A 21,250-nucleotide genomic window follows, 5' to 3' on the forward strand; every position below is an offset into this window, starting at 1 on the left:
TATGATGTAAGGATGGCTTCAGTGATCCTCCAAAGTCATTAAACCCTAGCCATGCATGCATTCATTTTATATATATACACTAATTATATTGCTTGGAAAAATGAAGAAATTAATTATATGTGGGATCGATAAATGGTGTAACGATGATAATTGATAGATATGATTTGTAAAAAGTGGTATATATATATGTGTGTGTATGTAATAGAAAATGTAATAAATAAAATTGATATTAATTATTATATGATATTTTATAATAGTAAAGGTATTTTAGAAAAAAATTGACAAACATACACATACATATGTACTGAAGAAATATTTTATGAGATGAAATGAAATTTTATTCATTTTCACGCTCTTTGTCTTTGTTCGTCTAATAACCATTTTCAACGTAAAAAGGAGAGCAGATTTTGGAGAATATGTATATATATATATATATATATATATAGAGAGAGAGAGAGTTACTACCAAAAGATTTGAGAAAAGCATATATAGTTATATTGATGAAGCTATCGATCAGGAGTTGTATAATTTATCCTCATCACCCTATCTAATATATGATTATTCTTAAATCGTTTATCACATGAATATTATTGCATGGATATTTGGAGGAGCCATCAACGTGAGAATTAGCAATATTGTGAAGAGTTTTTCCTTATTCCGTGACTTCATTTTAGCTATATTTTGAAGAGTTTCTCCTTATCCCGTGACTTCATTTCTTCATGGGATAGTGAAGGCAGTTTGTTCTGGAACACACAAATTTTAAACTGCATGTGTGAATTAATTTAGAGGGGATTGAATTGAAAGGTAAGTAGGAGAAATAACAGAGCAAAATGGAAAGAAGATTACATTAACATTTTATTTTGATTCCACACTTGCATACTAATTTTGGAAAAGTTGCAGACATTTTTCCAACAACATTAAGATCGACTTCAACAACTTATTACTCTACTTGAATCTATGTTCGATCAAATTTTAGGTTTATAGTTTAAAATTAATAGTAGCATATATGCACAAATTTCATGCAACGCAAATAGGTATCTTGTTACTACCTACAAATTATCTTTACACCAATGCCTAAAACATTGCAGCAACCTTTGCAGTTAGCTAGAGATTAGTTGTGTGAATGAAAAGAGTGTGCAACCATAAACAATCAGCCATTTCCCAAACAAGAATCAGCTATTTATATACTGCAAGAATTGCAGCAAAATCATCTCTGCAAATCAAATGGATTCAGGTGGTGGTGGCAGCACAGGTGATGTTGCTCGCAATCTACTCTCAAAGAGGTTTGTAAAATACATCATCGCTAATACTATTTGAATCTTTTACAACAACTTTCTGATGCATTTATGTCTTCATCTTTGCTGTTCCTTCGTCTGCTTCAACAAGACTATTAGGAAAAGTTGCAGTCATAACCGGTGGAGCAAGGGGGATCGGAGCAGCCACCGCTCAAGTGTTTGCTGAAAATGGAGCCCATGTTATCATCGCTGACATACTGGACGAACCTGGGGCAAAACTAGCCGATTCCATCGGAGGCCGGTATGTGCACTGTGATGTATCAGTTGAACACGATGTTGAACGCGCAGTCCAGCTTGCTATCGACTGGAAAGGACGGCTCGACATCATGTTCAACAACGCTGGGGTACCTGGTCCAGGGGGGAGCATCACCAACCTCAAAATGGAACATTTGATGGCCCTTGTCGCTGTAAATCTGAATGGAATCGTGCACGGGATCAAGCATGCTGCACGTGCTATGATCAAGGGGAAGAACTCTGGGAGTATCATATGTTCGTCAAGCTCGGCAGCCATCATGGGGGGCTTGGCGTCCCATTCTTACACATTGTCCAAAGAGGCCATTCTTGGACTGGCCAGGAGCACTGCATGTGAGCTGGGAGTACACGGGATTCGCGTGAATTGTGTGTCCCCACACGGGGTACCGACCGAGATACTGATGAGTGCCTACAGAAAGGTTCTTGGGAATCCAGACCTGCAGCCAGAAGATGTGAGTAAGATAGTAGGGGAGAGGGGGAGTCTTCTGCGGGGGAGGGGTGGGAGGTTGGAGGATGTTGCTGAAGCGGTGCTGTTTCTGGCCAGCGATGATGCAGGATTCATAACAGGGCATAATCTAATCATAGATGGGGGCTATACTTGTGCTAACAATCAGTTAAGTGTCATATACCAAGGTTAAATGCCAATAAGAACAGAAATAAGTGTATCAATGCATCTCAAAATCCAGATATATGGATTACTATCGTCTGTTATGGATTCATTTGTTCTGCTTCAAAATAATGTAATATATGGAAGCATTCTACTTGCTGATGCCCATGCAATTCAAAGGAGCTACCAACTCATTGTTCGTATCTGGAGTTCATACAAATGAGATATAGTCCACAAATCATTAATTTATTTCATCTTATGGAAGAAAGTAAATTACAAGGATTCTTCTTTTTCTGGAGCTGAAAAAATTCACACTTCATTTCATGGATGCAGTTACTAACTTACTATACATAGGAAGAAATCTATATCCAGCCACCAAAGTCGCTGATACATAACACACTGTTGAAAAAATGTGGTCCATGATCTAATTGAAATTAAAAGGCTCAATCCACACCACCAAAAGCCCACACACCTGGATGGCTGCCCAATTTCTTGATGCCTTAGCCATTCCATTGGCTTAGCCCAATTCCTCCTACCCGGTCATTACTCGACCCAGCTCTCTTTTGTATTTATTTTCTCTCCTCTTATGCAGATGAAATCCTATTTCATCTCTCTCCTTGTCTCTTACCTAGATCTCTCTCTTTCTTCTCGGTTTCTTCCTCCGCCGTTCTTTTCTTTTTCTCATCTATTGTAATTTATGTCTCACAACTTACGATTTTAGTCCCATTGTTTTTAATTTTCACCACATTTAGTCTTTTAAGTGTCAAAAAATTTTCAATCTACGCCTCACTCACATTTTTCGTTAAATTCTTGTTGGAAGGAGCACGTGCAAAGCACGTAATCTATTAACTTAACCAACGTTTTACTGCAACGGTGTGGAAAATTATAATTTACATCCCACAACTTTTACTAAAATGGGACAAAAAATAGTGTAAGTTGCGGGACGTATTGCAATTTCCACACTATTGCAGTCAAATGTTGATTAAGTTAACAGAGCACGTGCATCCTTCAGAAGAATCTATCGGCAAATGTGAGTGGGATGTAAATTGTAATTTTTTGGACACTTATGGGACTAAATATGGTGAGGGGTAAAACAATGAGACCAAAATCACAAACAGTATAAGTTATGGGTTCACTGTAAGCTGAACAAGAAAGGGTTCACTGTGAGCTTTTCCTTAGCGGATAACTAATGCGTCTATGTCACTAATCCTCGGTGGTTCATTTGGATATTGTTCTGAGGTTCTTTTTGTAGTCCTTTGTGGATTGACCTTGGTGGCGAGTTTTCGATTTTAGCAACCGATGTGTGGTTGTCGGCCTTAGTGGCAATGGGTTTTCTTTTTTAGATTTGGGTTTCTGAGCCAGCCCCTTTCTCTACTCGTTTAATCTGTTACTGTTATTTGTAGATCTGTATATTTCGTTTGAATTCTATAATATCGGATTGTAGTATAAGGATATAATATATTTTGTTATTTCAAATTATGTTCGTTTTTATATTTTGTTGTTTATTTTATTGTGTTAATTTATTGTCTTAATTTTTTTAATTTTGTAAGCTACCATTTTTAATTATTTTTTTAGCAAACATTAATTCTACTTAAAAAATATTACATATAGTACGCATGTGACATTTAAAATATTAAATTGTCCTTAAATATCACGCATACACTCCAAAAAATTTAACTGAAAAATGGTCATACATACGGTAACTTGCAAATTTCACAATATTGAAATATTAAGTTGCAAAAAAAAAAAAACTAAATATCAAAAATAAAAAAACAAAATTGACATAATCCTAATGGGAAAATGTAATATACTCTAATAATTATATAAAGATACATTATAATTAAGTACAACAAGTTTGATTTTTTTTTTTATGTTACAAATATACATCGATGCAATGTATGGACAAAGAATATTTTGAAATTTAGTAAGATCCAAGTGTAATATAGAGGAGAAGAAAAAAATATAAGGATTAAAGTAGTATTTTTTAAACATACCAAACATTATTCTACCCGAAAGATTAGACAATTAAGGTGAAGAAATTTCAGAATGCATTTTAATCAAGAACTACTTGCAAATACTACATTTCAAGTTCAAACCCTCAAATTGTAATGTATGTATTTTCAAGGCAAGTGAAATGTAGTTACAACCACGGCTACTTGTAAAAACCACCGCCCCCTGGTTATTCAGTGTTGACGTTGAGAAAGGATCCACAACTCAATTCTATTTCATCTCAAAGCTGAGGTTTTTCACATTATGATTGAGGGATGCACTTACTATACAACACACAGGAAGAAACCAGTCCATCCACCAAAATCGGATCAACGATTCCCTTGGAGATCTTTGAAGTACGGATGCTTCAGCGCATCATAAGCAGTAATTCTTCTTTTGGGATTCATGCAGAGCATTCTCTGCAAAAAGAGCAGATACTTGTATCAAGATAAGGTACAAGCATGATATCTATCAACACCAATTCACAGTGCTAGACTTGGAACTCTTATTGATATAGCAGTGAATTTCATTCATGAGTAACTTTGAACAGAAGGCAACGTTGATCTCTGGTCTGATTACTAGGGTACCATAAAAGATTTCAAACTATTATGTATTCCTTACTACTCCACAGCAGAGTTTGAAATTGCAAGTTTCAACAAGAAAAGAAAATACTCAAACTTACAGAGAGAAGGTCAATTCCTTCTCTGTCCAGGCCTCGAACAAGATCTGCGAGGACCATGTTGGGTTCGGAGGGGTACTGTTTGCAGCAAGAAGGAAAGGTAAGTGCATTTAGTACGTAGAGGAAAAGAAAGGAGTTCGATAAGTTCTGAAGTATATCACATCTCAAACCAAGTGATTAAATTAGAATCTTAAGAATACTGTGATTTGTGTCAACTTGCTCTTACTGTTTCCATTTCCATAAGTTTGGGTATAGCTGATGTTACTCCTGGCCAGTCTCTCTCATTTGGCAGAGGAAAAATGCTTCAGAAAATGGTCCAAATCAGCAAACACTATGAAGACAAGTGGTAAAATTCACTCAACTAAATTTTAACCTGAGTATCTGAGACATCAGTGAAGTACAAGACACCCCAGAAAACAGGCCATGCCTTGTCACCATTTTAGCAAATATACAACCCACAGACCATATATCAACTGTACTAGAGTACCGCATACCAAGCAGGACTTCAGGTGCTTTATATTCAAGAGTTGCTATCTGCACACCAGGAGATGCAAATGTTATATCAGGCTTTTTCACATAAGATCTTAGTTTCTAGCAAAATGATCTAGTTATGTTCTCACATTTAATAAGTCTGAAGCTTAAGTAATTCTTTGGTAAAGAAGGTTCCCACCCTGTTAAGACCTTAGACAGTAGAGCACTAACTTATTTTCATTTACTTTCCCTGAGAAGACAAAATAAAATATCAATAAGTTTTATCAACTTTAATAAAGTCCACCTTCTGAAGCAGTTATTCCTACCATACGCTTATGTATATAGATGAAGTTTTAGATATCCAATGCATTACAAGTTCATGCTCGCTCGAGGGGTGGGGGCGGGGGGTGGGGGTTATTGAATATTATGTCACTATCTTCTTTTCTCTCACAAGGCAAATCATTCCATGAGGGAACTTCCTTGGAAGTCGAGTCTAGTTGAACTCAAACGTTATCCATTATTAAAATGTGAATGAGATAACTTATTCATAATCAGAATGTTGAAAATGAAAGACAGGTGATGATTATATGAACATACTCCAGTAGTATACTTTGGAAGAGGAACGTCAAATGTCCTGGCTAAGCCAAAATCAGCGAGTTTTACTGTTTTGCTTTGAAGATCTACGAGCAAATTATGAGGTTTCAAATCTCGATGCAGAACCTTTTGAGAGTGACAATAGGATACACCTTTAAGAATCTGGAAAAGAAAGCCCTGCAAGAAGACAATGAGAAAATTCACGTGTTGTGCTATCATAAAAGCAGGTGATCAACCTACACTAGGTCTAAAATGCAGGCTGACAAGGTAGATGAGGCAATCAAACAATATTTTGTTTTTTTCTTTAAGAGTTCTGTCAACAAAGAAATTTAAATTAGAGCCAAAGTTTATAAAATGTTTGAAGGAAGAAGTTTTTCTTTCATGATAAGACCAATACTAAAATCACTAGATTCAAAAAGTTGATCATGAACGCATTATCGTTTACATATATATGCAAACAACTGCAAGTGTAACCTAATATTCTAATGGATATATTACTGAGAGTATACCTAAATGGAGCAGTACACGATATTGGCATTACTAGACAAGCAAATCCAAACTCACTTACGGACTGTAAAGCTTTGTGCATCCAGTAAATTTCTCATGAATTTCATTGGGACCTAAAACAGATTTATTGAAAAAGGCGCTATATTACTTGTCTAGATTTCAATAATTTTACATCATTATTTAAGTATGTCAATGCCTATATACGAAATCATAGCTTCAGGTAGCAGAAAGATGTTACCCACTTTTATCACAAGTGGATCTATTCCAGTCGTTGAGTGATCTTCGATGAACTTGGCTAGATCAAGGTCAAGGTACTCAAAGACAAGAAAGATGCTTTTCTCTTTAGCGACCACATCCAATAACCTGCTCATCACAGTCCATGTCAAATTTTAATTCGTCTTTAGTGTGTGAATCGTCCATCTGACAGTGATGAGTATGAAGAATTCTCATTAACATGTATAGCATACAACAATTGACCTTTACACTTTTATAGAGTATGTGCATCTTGTTTTCAATATTATTTTATAATCGGATAATCAAATCGGATTAATAAACCCCTGTGTTCCTTAAATATCTGTTGTTATCAATTATTTTAAGTTGTATAACAGATAATTCATGGAGTTCTGGTGCATAGATACAAGAATTCAACAGGAGATACAAAGGGATGACACCACCGATAAAACATTTTACAGTTATTTCAGTTATCAGAATTCTCAATCATAAACTGCTAATTTCTTTACTTAGGCTTAGCATCTGTGGTAGAATACATAAGAAAGAATCACCTGACGATATTTTCATGATCCAACTCCTTCAACACAGAAATTTCCCTTAAGACTTCATGTGGCAGACCCTCATCTTTATCACCAAACTTAATCCACTTAACAGCAACAGTTTCACCATTGGTAAGGTCTTTGTACATATAGACCTCCCCATAGGCACCACGTCCAATTCCTTGAAGTTTCGCATACTGCATATCGACAAGAATGCAAAAACATAAAAGTTATAGAAAGATAAGGATCAAAAAGTTTTTAAAGTGCAATCAGTTAATAGAAAATACTAACCCTTTCCATTTGATGTGAACTAGCAAACCTGATACACCCGAAAAAAGGAAAATTGTAGCAGCTGCAAAAGAGAAATTCAAAACAACACAATGACAAAAGCATATGAAAGGAAAACAAGTACGTCGTTACATAGAAAATTGAAATAAAGTATAACATTCTAAAAAAAATCCAAACAAACCACTGAAGATCAACTTCCATTTTGACGGTAAACTTTTGAATCCATATTCCACCTTAATTCTCCTCTATCTCAAAAAAAAGGTCAGTACTGAGGTTGAACATCAAAATTTACTCGAGAAAGTCCAAATTTCACAATTTGGCTATAAAACTGGGTGTAAGAAAGGATTGACAAGACCAAACCGTGATCTACAAAATCAATCGGCATGTGACACAAAATTTAAACACCACATAAACCCCAAAAATCTAAAATTGCAATAAGAATTTTGATTTCGCGCAACCGAACACTACTATCACGTATCGGTCAAGAAACTGATTATGAAGAACGCTAATATGCTCAATCCGCGTCCAAACAACTCTAGAAACCACCTCTGATTCCACACAAGGAATAGAGGAAATTCAACGAAATTCAATTCAATCGCAGACCGCACAAATACTCAAAATTGAAAAATAAAGCCTGATATAGCAAAATCTCAACGCTCAACCATGAATCTGCAGAACTTGGAGATGAAGCGCAACAGAAATACACAGAATGTGCTTACATGAAACGCTGGGGAAAAATGTAAGTTAGGTGACTGGAGAATGAAAAGTATGTGAAACCAAAATGGAGGGAATTTCAGTTCGAAAAGGACGATTAACTGTGAGCGGGAATCTGTTGCGCTCAACAAACTTCTGGAGAGGACCACCAATCACGTATGGACGCGTGGAAGCAGCAGTTTTTCCCCGTTAATAACAGATGAAACTAATACAATAAAATATTTATTTAAATTAAATTGCGAGTTTGAATTTTATAAATATGAATATTTATTTATTTTGAAATATATTGAGTAGTATAATATATTACATTATAGAAAAAATTTACTTCAGTGTATATGATTTATTATTTAACTCACTCAATTGAGTGAAGCATTGCCAATTACTCAAATTTATTTGTGGTAAAATTCACTAGACTTTTTTAATTATTGAGGAGTTAGAATAAATTAACATGATAAGTATATTACTTTTATTATGTGATTATTTTGGTTCAATTAAATTTAATTTATATAAAATATAATTTGTCAAGCACGAGACAAGTCAGATCTAAAGATAACAATTACCTTTTTTAGCCTACAATAATCTCATTAGTGTGTGGAATTTTTTTCAAATAATATCGCTATTCAGGTTCTAATGCTATTTTCAATAGTATTCAACAAAATATTATTTGAAATTAAATTGAAGTATTTCAAATTTTTTAACTTTGAAATTATCCGCACAAATCCGAAGAACTTGTTACTAAGGGTTTTAAAATTCATAATTTCAAGTCCATCAATCCAAATATATCTTTAGATCATTTCAGAACACGAAAATTTGTATTTCTAAAACTACAATATGCCATGGACGTGTGAATTATTGAATGATGGAAACTCCTCCGTAGCTTCTTGTTTTCTTTGTGGGCCATTCTTGACTATTTTATGTGGAAGTCCTTTCAGCAATGAACATGCAGTTATCCTCAGCCACTCCACATCAAAGCCACAATCAGTCCAACATCATGTCTGTTTATGATTGCTGACATATTTGCTGACAACAATTTTCCAGCCGCCGGCTGATAATTGAATAACCTGTACTAAAAATTGAGGAAGTAAAGGATTGGAGGATTAGTACAAGAGAGCAAAAGCATATATAAAGTTGTCAAGGCCTGCCAAAGTCATGCTTATCAACCTAATAAATGCCGGCCCTTGGAATATTCTCCAAGCATTAGAAAGAAAGAGAGAGAGAAGGAAGACTCAAAACTCATTTCAGTAACTCGACGACAAGTGTCTTGATACAGAGAAAGCAACTGTCTATAAATATAACTATTGATCGGGATAAATTCCCTGCCAAAACAAAATGGCAGAAGAATTGAAGCTGTTCAGGACATGGTCAAGTCCGTATTCTTTGAGGGTGGTCCATGCACTGAAGATCAAAGGATTAAAATATGAAACAATCTTAGAGGATCTCAAAAACAAGAGTGCCTCTCTTCTGGAGTACAATCCTACATACAAGAAGGTACCTGTTCTTGTGCACAACGGAAAACCAATCTGTGAGTCCCTTCTGATTCTTGAATACATTGATGAGACATGGAAGCAGCATCCACTCTTCCCCCAAGATCCATATCAGAAAGCCATGGCACGATTTTGGGCAAAATTTGGAGACGACAAGGTATGTGAAATACTTTACCTCTAAATTTGTTCTGATTAGAATTGTTCTATCGGACATTGGATTAGATTTTTGCAAACTACGATTAATATTCCACTGTTTATGGTTCTGAAGACAAACTTTAAGTCTGACACGCAGCATATCTCATTCTGTGAAACAAGTAGAAATATGAAACTAGTAATATAGGTTAAAAATCAACTTTTTATGCATAATCTCACCTACACTTCATAAAAATGGAAACCAGGTTCTGCCATCAATATGGAGTGTCTTCATCTCTCAAGGAAAAGAGCAAGAGGAAGCTATTGCTCCAGCAGCCGGAAACCTGAAATTCTTAGAAGATCTGCTAAAAGGGAAGAAATTCTTTGGAGGGGAGACGATTGGTTATTTGGATCTTGCATTTGGTTGGATGGCTAATTTAATCAGCATCCTGGAAGAGATAATTGACCTGAAATTAATAGATCCAGAGAATTTTCCATTGTTATCAGCATGGATGAATAGCTTCTCAGATGATCCAGTAATCAAAGAATTCTGGCCACCTCGAGACAAAATGGTTGAGAAATTTAAGGCCATGCGTGAACCATATCTCCAGAGAACTGCATGAAACAGAAGTCATGCGGTTCAGTTCGTCCAGTTAATAATGGTTTCAATTCAAAATGAGCTCAACTGCAATTTTAAACCTCAAAGGACAATCTTGATAAGTAGCACTTATAGATGAAGTAGCTCATGAGATGATCAAGCTATTTCATTTCATCTCAGATTTGGTTGTTTGAACATCTATTCACTAGTTCTGGTGTTAATGTCAGTGGTAAAGTTGGAAAAATAAGTTTCACGGTGAAACTTGTTTATCTAAGTGAATTTGTGAGAGTTACTACAGGTTTCTCATGGTATGTCTTTTATATTTTTAACCACAACTACCACAACCGCAAAGGCAAAAAAGTTTTGAATCTAACCATGTAATTTTTAAATTTGTTTTCATAATACACAGTACAGGGACTACAGTATGATATTAGTGGTGAGGAAAATTTATGTTTAATACCTTCAGTATGGTGACCTCTAACAGCCAGGACAAATTCCATTCTAGGGTCAAGCACAGGGATTTTTTACATGTGCGGCTCTAAGACTTGAACTAAGGACCTTTGCATGATCGTACCAGTCACCTGCAGTTTCAAAGATAGCAAATTTAGGCGGTCTGCTCCACATACTGAGACCAACATTTTTATAGTGTTGAAAAGTATAAACTCACTGGAGAGAGAATGATCTAACTTACGCCATATGATTGGTATGCCAAATATATCTCGAGATTCTCAAAAGCATGTTGGTGATCGAACCTACCAATTGCTCTTCAAATTAATTAAAACAATTCACTAATAACATGAGCAGCAGAAACAAATATCCGCCAACAAAGAATCTGACCTTCTGGCATCATTTCTCCGTCCTCGTCATTTCATGTGATTGGTAGGGATCCAGGGATCCACATGCCAACTAAATAAATATTCAGATTTCAACTACGAAGACTCCTCCAGTCAAAAACTCATATGTGGCAAGGATGTTATCACCAATGATCGTTACAGCTACAGGTTCCATCTTTGAATAGATGAAAGCGATTGGCATCTCTGACTAATATTTCCCGATGCATGATTTTTGATATGTACTTTGTGACAGTGTGGCAATCCCCACAAACCCGAAGATTCTTCATAACCAGCAATTGAGCACCTGGTTTCGTATGTATTAAACCAAATGCTATGGCAAGTCTTTCACTATGTCCACAAAGCATGCCCAACTTCTCATCCTCCTCAACATCATGCAACACAAATTTGACATCAGCAGCATATCCTTCCTTAGCCATCAAACTAGAGAGGACATCCAATAACTCAACGACTTCTTTGTGTTGTTTAAAGAATCGATCACCAGCTCCAAAATAGTATACCTTATTTTGAATCTCAAGCCAACTACATCCAGGGTCTTTTTTTAGTCCTTTAGCTTTTAAAGAAGTTCTTATCTCTCTCACTTTATCCCACTTTCCCAAGGCAGCATACACATTTGAGGCCAAAACATGATACCCAGGATCATTTGGATTCAATTGAAGAACGTGTTCTGACACACGTTCTGCGATCTTCTTGTCTCCACTGGCTCGGCAAGCACTAAGTAGCACTCCCCATACACTTGCATCAGGCTTCAATGGCATGGAAATAATAAACTCCTCTGCTTCAGCTAAAAGGCCAGAGCGTGACAGAAGATCAACTACACAAGCATAATGTTCAAGTCTAGGCTCAATATTGTAGTCTTTCTTCATTTGTTCAAAGCAAGCCCTCCCTTCTTGTACTAAACCCGAATGGCTACATGCATATAAGACAGAAACAAAGATAATGTGATCTGGAAGAATACCAGCTTCCTTCATATGCTCAAAAGCTTCAAGAGCTTTCCAACCTTCACCATACATTCCGTATGCAGAAATAATTGCTGTCCATGAAACTAAATCTTTTGTTTTCATTTGCTCAAAAACCAGAACTGAATTCCTTAAATTGCCAGAATTGGAGTACATTTCAATCAAAGCATTCCCAATTGGAGTACTGCACTCAAAACCCAATCTAAAAATGCAGCCATGCATCTCCTTTCCTTGTCGTTTTGCAATGAGATAAGAACACAAGGGCAATGCACTCAAAAAGGTAGGTATATCTGGCATTACACCCTCCACTCTCATCCTGCTAAGCATTCTGAAACCAAGATTAGTGTTCTCAGAATGACCACAAGAAGCAATTATTGAATTCCATGTAACTATATCTCGAACTTTCATGTTCTCAAATTGTTTTAGTGAATCCTCCATTTTGCCACATTTGGCATATGCATCCACAAGAGCATTGACCACTATTTGGGTGGAATCAAATCCTTGTTTTATTATATCACAGTGGAGTTCCTCTGTGAAATTTATGCTTGTTAGTTCTGTACAAATAGAAATAATTGTCACATAAGTCACAAAATCAGGTTGAATATGTTTCTTCATCCTCCTAAAGAGCTCCGTTGCTTCCTGATATAACCTATTTTCAATGTAACCATTAAGAAGTGAGTTCCAGGACACCAAATCCTGGCTTCCCATGTTCTCAAACACTTCATTTGCATGTAACAAATCACCACATTTTGCATACATGTTAATGATAATATTACTGGCGACGGTGTCACATTCATATCCATTACTGACCATGTACTCATGGACATATCTTCCCAACTTCAAGTTCCTAACGTATGTACAAGCACGGAGAACAGCAGTGATTGTCAAAATATCAGGTTTAAAATTACCCACCATTTCCAAAAATAACCCAATTGACTCCTCATAGAAACCTGATTCGCAATATCCACAGACTATAGTATTCCAAGTAACACTATCTCTACGAAGCATCTCATTAAAAATCCTCCAGCAATTAATTAACATATCAAACTTAAAATACATTGAAAGCAAACCATTACTTACATTCACATCCGTACATGTCCCAACCTTCTCCACAAGACCATGAACTATCTGACCCTCTTCAACCTCCCCAATTCCACCACAAGCTAGTAAAACACTCGAAAATGAAAAACAATCAGGCACTAAACCATCGATTCTCAGTTGATAATAAATTTCCAATGCTTCATTGAAGTGTCCATTGGAAGTATAACCAGACATCAAACTATTCCAAGAAACAATATCTCTATGCGGCATTCCGTCAAACACTTCTCGAGCACGCCCCAATTCATTACACCTTGAATACATATCTATCAGGGCATTATTAATAAACAAATCATATCCAAAACCCAATTCCATAACATCCTCATGAACCACTCTTCCTCTCTCAAGATCCATCAAACCCCCACAAGCATTGATAACTGAAGGAAATGTGTAGCGATCAGGCTTCACCTCTAATTTTCTCATTTCCACGTAAAATTCTAATGCTTTTGAATAAAGTCCATTATGGGTCATCGCTCTAATAATCGTATTCCATATATATGCATTATCTGCCTGTGAATTTTCACGAAAAACCAACAAACAAGAATTGGGATCTTTAAATTGGGAATATTTGGAAATTAGTTTGCCCGAGAAAATCAGGGACTTCCGTAAACCAGAAGTGATCAGGACAGAGTGGAGTTTCTGGAGATCTTTCCTGTTGGCTGAGGAAAACAATGCTTTCTTGATTATAGTGTAAATTTCCCTGCTGGTACAGGTTGAATTACTCAACAGCCTCGCGGCTGTCATCTGGGAGATCGTAGGTACGTGGGAGGTTGAACTAACGGCTTCATTATTTTCAAAGTTGGTGTTTAAATAGGTCACCATTTAAAGGTTTCAAGTCTTTTCTCTCTTAATTTCCATTATTGTCAAAAAAAAAAAAAAAAGCTTAATCTAGTGAAGAAATTAATTGATAATTATTTTCCTTCCTGTAACTTTGAAGGTGTTTGGTACTTAAACTTATTTAAAATATTCTATAAACATCAAATATCTTGTGTAATATATATTTAAAACTTATGATATATTTGATTTTATTCAAAAATAAGATTTTAAATTATTTAGATAAAATATGACACAAACATCTTTTTCCCTCCTCAAGGCGATCCCCTTGCTCTAGGATCGTTGTTTACTGTATACGCACTTTTCAGCAATAATACAAGCTCCTTTCTGAAATCGCGTGTGCAATTTATTATTGTGTGATTTGTTCCTCCCTATTGTGATTCTTTCGGCGCGCTGCATTAGTGCCGAAGGGAGGTGTGTGTGGAGATTGGCGGACGTAGTTAGCGGACTACTAGTCACACGTTGCGCTTTGCGGAAAGCGCCTCGTGAAAGGTAGTGGGTACCTCGTAGGACCTCGACCCGCCTACTCGGATCTTGTATGGATATGCAGGAAGGGGTGCTCATTATGGAGTTTATAAAATGTCTGTAATGATAAATTTATAATTAATACGATTAAAATTAATAAAATTTATTAATATTTTGAAAATAAATTTGGAACTTCTTATTTTTGTGAAGTAGTTTATAAAATTCACAATATCTAATTTTCAATTTTTACTATAAGTTAATTTTTTTAAAAGTTTATCAAACTTCCTTCTACATTTTATAAGATATTTTATGGAGCTTATATATAAAGTCACCAAAATATTACAATTAGCAAGAAAGAAAAAGTAATATCAAAAGGTTGGCTATGTTCTTTAACATAAAAAATTGCAAAAAAAAAAAATTACTAGTTTTAGTCTTGTAAGTATAAAGAGTGACAATGTTAGTCCTGCAACTAAAAAAAATTGATAATTTGAAGACAATTTTGATCGAAAATTTATAAAATCGATTGAAAAAGAGCATGTGTATCGATCACATGACACACTAATTTGAAATTTTTCGACATGCATTTAATCATTAAGATATTTATCCATAATTATATATATTTACTAGATTCCAAAACAAATTCCTAGACCTTGTAATGACATTAGAATAACTTTATCAAATTTGATATGTGACACTAGGAAAGGTTGAAAACATCTAATTCTTGAATTTCACTAGGTCAAATTAAAGGGATAATCCTCATGCTAAAATCACAATATAATATTTAAGATTGTGTTTGAATTCATAAATTCAAAATTATTAATTTTGAAAAAAAATATGTATTAAGTGAATTTGAAATTGATGTGACAACAAAAGAAAAGTATCTCAGAATGAATAATGCTTAAGACATTCGACATAAGATTACGGAATGGTGTCTAACTTTCTAATGTCTTTTGATTTCTCCTATATAAACAATGTTTATCTTACAATGATTCTCAAAACAAAATCCTCCAAAAGACATTCTTGTTATTCTTACATGATCTTGCAAGAACATGTCAAAAACCATGATCCTCCTCAAACCAACTCTCATCACTTACATAGCACTCACAATTTCCCTTGTGTCCATGTCTAAATCTGATCCATTGACAGAAGAAAGCACCACTGGTCTCACCATTGATCTAATCCATAGAGACTCTCCTCAGTCTCCGTCTTACGATCCTTTGTTGACTCCCGCACAACGTCTAGCCAACGCCCTTCGTAGATCGTTCAACCGTCTCCAACGTTTCAAGGCGGATCGCTTGCCTCAACCCGACATTATCAATTCAGGTGGAGAGTATCTCATGAAATACTCAATTGGGACACCGGCAGTCCCTTCATTAGGCATTGCTGACACGGGAAGTGACATTACATGGACACAATGCCAACCTTGTCTGAAATGCTTCAAGCAAGAATTACCACTTTTTCAACCTAACACTTCTTCCACATACAGGAAGATCCCTTGCAATGCTGCCAACTGCACTTCTTTCCCAGAGATCACTTTCTGCAGCGTAAGACGGAAAAAATGCCTATATACTGAGGGGTACGGAGATGGATCGTTTACGCAGGGCGTGCTCTCGACGGATACACTTACATTAGCCTCCACAGGTCGGAAAAGGGTTTCCGTCCCTAACTTTGTATTCGGATGCGGATTCAGAAATGGTGGCACTTTTACTGGTGGTGAATCGGGCATCGTTGGTCTCGGAGGTGGAAAAGCCTCACTTGTTAGACAGTTAGGGTTTTTAACTCGAGGGAAATTTTCGTACTGCTTGGTGTCGGTATCAGACAATACGAGTAAGTTGAATTTTGGGGCTAATGCCGAGGTTTTAGGTAGAGGGGTAGTGTCTACCCCCATGGTAATGAAAAGCCCTGAGACTTTCTACCGTTTGACGCTGGAGGGAATCAGTGTTGGGAATCAGAGGCTAGAGATGTCTGATTCCGGTGTTAGTGGAGAAGGGAACATAATCATAGACTCAGGAACAACATTGACACTGCTTCCTATTGATTTGTACAACCAAGTGGAAAATGCATTGAAAAGTTCAATCAAGTTGAAGAGGATCAAAGATCCACAAGGAGTGTTGGACTTGTGCTACTTTACGCGAAACGACATACGAATTCCTGAAGTCACTGTTCACTTCAAAGGGGCTGATCTGAAGTTGAGGCATGACAACGTTTTGGTTAGAACAAGTAATGTTTCGTTGTGCTTGGCTGCTAAACCAGTTCAAGACTTAGCTATTTATGGCTACTTGGCACAGGTGAACTTCTTGGTAGGGTATGATCTTGTGAAGAGAACAGTGTCCTTTAAGGCTGCTGATTGTGGGAGATCATGAATGTGTTTCTGACACAGAAATGAAATCCATTTGAATAAATTAATTGAAGCTGCACGCAGGCTGTTAAGTAATATAATTTCAAGATTCTAATATATGCCTTGATCAGAAATGATTTGAAGAGTAGTTTTTCTTGAAACATTAACCAATAACCTGGTTTCCGTCTCATGCTTGGAAAACACTTCTTTTATGACAAATAAATCGGGCTGATAGCAATAATCCGGAAATTAAGACAGTGGTTTCTTAGCTATTTTCATGCTTTGCTGCAAGCACTTGGCTTAAAAGAGACGGTCTTCTTTTCCAGATCATACCCCACCAAGAAATCCATTTGTGCCAAATTACCATAAATTGCAAGAACATCGGCTGGTGCAAAGGCAAGACATAGAGACACCTGACTAGTCTTGACAAAAGAGTTGATAGGTTTCAACTCCACATCAGCCCCTCTGAAATGGACAGTGATTTTGGGAACCTCTGCAACATTTCCTCTGGAAAGATAGCACAGATTCAAGATCCCTTGTGGATCAGTGATTTGTCTCAACTTCGTTTGGCTTTTCACTGCTCTTATGACTCTATCGTACAGATCACTTGGGAGGAAAGTTAATGTTGTTCCAGAGTCTATGATTATGTTGCCCTCTTGATGAGATGCCTTGGAATCATTTAATGACGATGAGGATAAATCCAAATCCAAATCCAATCTTTGGTTCCCAACTGTGATTCCTTCCAATGTCAAGAAGTAAAATGTTTTTGGCATTTTAGTTACGATTGGTGTCGAAGCCACGCCACCACCGGAAACAACAGCCTCGTTGCCAAAACTCATTTTACTTGGTTTTACATTCTTACCAAAAAAAGGCACAAGACAATAAGAAAATTTGCCCTTGATTGATGAGCCCATTTGAGTTATTAGCGACACTTTCCCACCTCCGAGACCAACAATCCCCGATGCATCAACACCAAAAGTTCCTTGGTCCAAGTGTCCACACCCTATGATAACATTAGGGATCGACGCATTTTCTCTGGTGGTTGAACCTAACGTGATTGTCTCTGTGGCCAGATCGCCCTTACTAAAGGATCTATCACCATAGCTTATTGCGTAGGTACATGTGCCCTTAGGACCATTGCAAGAAGTCCTCAAAAGGGCATCAGTGCACGTATTGGAAGAACAAGAAACGGGATTGTATGTGGAAGAACCTTTTGGTTCGAAAAAGGGTGCTTTTTGTTTAAAGCAGCGGTCACAAGGCTTGCATTGTATCCAAGTGAGATCGCTACCAGTATCAGCAATAGCTAGGGTTGTGACCGGAGGCGTACCAAGGGAGAACCTCATGAGGTATTCTCCTCTATCAGGAACGATTTCAGTTGAGGCTGATCGTTGTGAATAATGATCTTGGGCAAGAACATTGACACGATTGAAAGATCGTTGCAAAGAATTTGTTACTCGTTGTAAAGAATCGAGGGAAGGAGATTGTAAGGAGTCTCGATGAATCAGATCGATACTAAAACCAGCTGCTTGACTAACAAGGAATCTTGGCATAGAAATAACCAAGATTAAGGCTAGACATGCTAGGGAAATTGATTGAAGTTTCATGGTTCTAACCATGATTATATTTCTTGGTAATTTGTACAAATGATGCTTTGAGGGCTTTATGTGGGATGAGGAGAAACCCTGTTGCACATATTTATTGGGGAAGCCTTGTTTCGAGCAAACCTCAAATTCATTTAATGCTAGAGATGAGTAAGATATCCTAGATGGGATTTAGACATTTTGCATCAATTACAGGTATTTTCGTGCTAGCACTTTTCTACCATCATTATTGAAATTGGCCGCAAATTTGTTTGGTCGCATAGCTTTAAATGCCTCAACAAACTTGGGTAATAATTCTCATATGATACCAAAAACATGTACACAAGTACGCCAATATTGCACCACAGTGAGGGATTTTTTTCATCATTTTAAGAATAATAAGGGATCTTTTTGCAATTTTTTTTCTACGATTTTTTTTTAAACAATACAAAGTTCACACGTGAATAAATTGTAGTTAACCCATGAATATAATTAAGAGCTTGTTAATTTGATTTAGATAAAAAAATGAATTAATGATATATAACTTATAAGAGAAAGTTTCGTGTTTGTTTAGAAAAGATAAATGAAGGAAAAGTAAAATAAAGTATGTCTGTGAGGAGAACTGAAATTATATGGCTAAAAATATTAATATTGACTGTATTATCTATAAACATAATTAATTACCTATAGGAAAGTTTGATCCTTTTATTTTGAGATATTATAAGCATCCACAAAATATTTTGTTGTTGTTCTTGCTTAATGTGTATTTTTATTCGTAAGATTTTAGGTTAATTTAATTTTTAAATTTTCAAAAGTTTAAAATTATTTTAGTAGTAACTTTATTTATTTATAAAAATGAAGATTATACACGCAAAATTCACCCCATTGGGTAAAAAGTTAATCCAATTGGTATAATAATATCCACATAATAAGGTTTTGAAAAATCAAGTTTTTACTGAATGGGGTAAGTTTTGCGTATTATCTCAGCAGCATTGTTTCCAGAAGCAGTTATGGATTCAGTTTATATATCCCGCCAATATATCTTCAAATATATGAAAAGAATCAGAATTCACAGTGATAAGCCAAGAAATCAATCTCCATCAAGAAATTCCACGCCGGAGACTAATTAGCCAAGAAAACTATGGATCTTTACCATTACAGCTGCATCAAATTCTTCTCCTTCTCTCTTCCTCTATTCTGCCTCCTTTCTTGGAGCTGGGGCGCCTCCTCCACCGCCGCCCCTTCTCTTCCACCACCCTCCTCCGCCCTTCTCGCCGCTGACACCATCCGTACCAGAGGCTACTCTCTTTTCGCATCCGTGATCGTCTCCATCTCCGTCACCACCGCCAACTTCTCTGGCACGCTTCTTGTCCCACCAGATTTTGCGTTCTCCTTCGCCACCGCCAAGTTCTTGAAGAATCGTCGCCCTCCGCCACGCCCCTCAATTCCGCTCCTCCTCTACCACACTCTCAAGCCACCACTCGTCCTCACCTGGTCCAACCTTTCCTCACTTGACGACGCTGACGAGCTCCGCACCCTTTACAACAACAACTGCCTTTTCCTCTTCACAAGTTCATTAGGCGGCGAAGTTTCTATTTCTTCGTCTCCGTTCAAGAACCCAGCCGCAGCCGTCAAAATCCGCCAGCCCGATCTCTACGTGGACGACCATCTCACCGTCCATGGAATCGACGGCGCACTGGACCTCTCATTCGCGACAAAATGTTCCGTCCCAGATGCTGATCCTGGGGCTGAAGCCGTTCCACGACAGGCGAACCGAACTTTTCTTGACAATGCGATCAAGGTGTTGAAGAGGAGAGGGTACAATGTGGTGGCCGCCGCTATCGCTATAAGAAGATCGGAGCTGTTATCTTTGACGTCCATTACAGTCTTTGCAGTTTCTGACGAGAACCTGTTCCAAAAACCTGACGGTTTCCGTTACGATTTCCATCACCATGTCGTGCCTGTACGACACCATTTAGCTAATCTCGCTAAACCTACGGCGGCCGGGATGGAGCTTGACACTTTAGCTCCGAACAAGACTGTTATCATTCATTCCATTGACGGCGTGGTTAGTGTTGACGGCATTCCGGTGAACGGAAAGGAGGTTTATCATAACAGGTGGATAGTTGTGGTCTCCGTCATGACATCGTTGGATGACACCGTAGATTTTCAAGAAAATCCGTCAATCTCCGGCGGCACATATCCAGTTTCAACTCCGATTCCATTTTCCGGCGTTTCTGCGTATGGCAATTTACCAAGAGTTCCCCCTCCAACGCAGGCGTATGATAGGGGAACTGAAAACGGCCCCACCAGCTTCGCCCCGGAGAATTTCATCCCCGATTTTTTAAGCGGTACCACTTCACCGAGAACTCCATCATCAGCGTCGGTGCTTGATGGAGGTATCAGCGACGATGCTCCGAGCTTCGAGAATACTAGCAGCAGCCCCCCACCGCTGGCTCCTGATATGGAGGGTGCAGTTCCTCCGACTCCATCTGCCGAGGTAGATGGCGTCAAGGTGACCGACTGCGATCCGAGGGACGTCGAATCGATCGGCGTGGAAGGAGCGGATCTGTTCTGTCCGGTTAGGACTGTGCGGCAACTGCGGGAGATGAGCGAGGATTTGACTCAATCTCACAAGGTCAAAATCGTTGAGAATGTCAACATTGCTGATGATCTATTCTTCTACACTTGATTCTTGCCACGTGCCACCTTGTGGTTGTTTTTTTTTTTTTTTTTTTTCCAAAA

At 37.3% G+C, this 21,250-nt stretch overlaps 6 protein-coding genes across 8 annotated transcripts; 3 read left to right on the forward strand and 3 right to left on the reverse strand.

Moving 5' to 3' along the window:
• On the forward strand, positions 1,131–2,357 carry LOC105169963 (short-chain dehydrogenase reductase ATA1). The gene is made up of 2 exons (XM_020694438.1): positions 1,131–1,283; positions 1,387–2,357. Exons 1-2 carry the CDS (start codon positions 1,225–1,227, stop codon positions 2,183–2,185), a joined length of 858 nt encoding a protein of 285 aa, XP_020550097.1. The 5' UTR covers positions 1,131–1,224; the 3' UTR covers positions 2,186–2,357.
• On the reverse strand, positions 4,171–8,230 carry LOC105168223 (cell division control protein 2 homolog). 3 transcript variants are annotated; one of them, XM_011088220.2, is made up of 9 exons: positions 8,172–8,230; positions 7,456–7,516; positions 7,177–7,361; positions 6,637–6,757; positions 5,891–6,064; positions 5,196–5,356; positions 5,049–5,124; positions 4,826–4,900; positions 4,171–4,562 (listed from the first exon to the last, which is right to left on the reverse strand). In XM_011088220.2, exons 2-9 carry the CDS (start codon positions 7,462–7,464, stop codon positions 4,473–4,475), a joined length of 891 nt encoding a protein of 296 aa, XP_011086522.1. In that variant the 5' UTR covers positions 7,465–7,516; positions 8,172–8,230; the 3' UTR covers positions 4,171–4,472. The 3 variants fall into 3 exon arrangements, with proteins under 3 accessions (XP_011086522.1, XP_011086530.1, XP_011086513.1); XM_011088228.2 differs by lacking the exon at positions 8,172–8,230 and adding an exon at positions 8,115–8,153; XM_011088211.2 differs by lacking the exon at positions 8,172–8,230 and adding an exon at positions 7,634–8,101.
• Positions 9,386–10,672, forward strand: LOC105168264 (glutathione transferase GST 23-like). The gene is made up of 2 exons (XM_011088276.2): positions 9,386–9,807; positions 10,049–10,672. The coding sequence occupies exons 1-2, from the start codon at positions 9,496–9,498 to the stop codon at positions 10,403–10,405; spliced, it is 669 nt and encodes a 222-aa protein (XP_011086578.1). The 5' UTR covers positions 9,386–9,495; the 3' UTR covers positions 10,406–10,672.
• Positions 10,479–14,094, reverse strand: LOC105168243 (pentatricopeptide repeat-containing protein At3g03580). The gene is made up of 3 exons (XM_011088249.2): positions 11,218–14,094; positions 11,072–11,132; positions 10,479–10,961 (listed from the first exon to the last, which is right to left on the reverse strand). Exon 1 carries the CDS (start codon positions 14,030–14,032, stop codon positions 11,357–11,359), a length of 2,676 nt encoding a protein of 891 aa, XP_011086551.1. The 5' UTR covers positions 14,033–14,094; the 3' UTR covers positions 10,479–10,961; positions 11,072–11,132; positions 11,218–11,356.
• LOC105168270 (aspartic proteinase CDR1-like) lies at positions 15,601–17,005 on the forward strand. Its single transcript, XM_011088289.2, has one exon. The coding sequence runs from the start codon at positions 15,637–15,639 to the stop codon at positions 16,948–16,950; it is 1,314 nt and encodes a 437-aa protein (XP_011086591.1). The 5' UTR covers positions 15,601–15,636; the 3' UTR covers positions 16,951–17,005.
• LOC105169972 (aspartic proteinase CDR1-like) lies at positions 17,168–18,529 on the reverse strand. The gene has a single exon (XM_011090532.1). The coding sequence runs from the start codon at positions 18,527–18,529 to the stop codon at positions 17,201–17,203; it is 1,329 nt and encodes a 442-aa protein (XP_011088834.1). The 3' UTR covers positions 17,168–17,200.

This window comes from Sesamum indicum, linkage group LG1, assembly GCF_000512975.1.
Source record: "Sesamum indicum cultivar Zhongzhi No. 13 linkage group LG1, S_indicum_v1.0, whole genome shotgun sequence".
Classification (NCBI taxonomy): domain Eukaryota; kingdom Viridiplantae; phylum Streptophyta; class Magnoliopsida; order Lamiales; family Pedaliaceae; genus Sesamum; species Sesamum indicum.

What these genes read in the sequence shown, in the direction of transcription:
- LOC105168223 (XM_011088211.2), bottom strand. Translation starts at nt 7,653, where the DNA reads ATGGAAGTTGATCTTCAGTG. An exon ending in GATCATGAAAATATCGTCAG is followed by an intron (nt 6,758 to 7,176) that starts GTGATTCTTTCT and finishes TGTGATGAGCAG; the next exon opens with GTTATTGGATGTGGTCGCTA. An exon ending in TTCCAAAGTATACTACTGGA is followed by an intron (nt 5,357 to 5,890) that starts GTATGTTCATAT and finishes CCTGGTGTGCAG; the next exon opens with ATAGCAACTCTTGAATATAA.
- LOC105168243 (XM_011088249.2), bottom strand. Translation starts at nt 14,032, where the DNA reads ATGACAGCCGCGAGGCTGTTGAGTAATTCAACCTGTACCAGCAGGGAA.
- LOC105169972 (XM_011090532.1), bottom strand. Translation starts at nt 18,529, where the DNA reads ATGAAACTTCAATCAATTTCCCTAGCATGTCTAGCCTTAATCTTGGTT.
- LOC105169963 (XM_020694438.1), top strand. Translation starts at nt 1,225, where the DNA reads ATGGATTCAGGTGGTGGTGGCAGCACAGGTGATGTTGCTCGCAATCTA. An exon ending in CGCAATCTACTCTCAAAGAG is followed by an intron (nt 1,284 to 1,386) that starts GTTTGTAAAATA and finishes TGCTTCAACAAG; the next exon opens with ACTATTAGGAAAAGTTGCAG.
- LOC105168264 (XM_011088276.2), top strand. Translation starts at nt 9,496, where the DNA reads ATGGCAGAAGAATTGAAGCTGTTCAGGACATGGTCAAGTCCGTATTCT. An exon ending in CAAAATTTGGAGACGACAAG is followed by an intron (nt 9,808 to 10,048) that starts GTATGTGAAATA and finishes AATGGAAACCAG; the next exon opens with GTTCTGCCATCAATATGGAG.
- LOC105168270 (XM_011088289.2), top strand. Translation starts at nt 15,637, where the DNA reads ATGTCAAAAACCATGATCCTCCTCAAACCAACTCTCATCACTTACATA.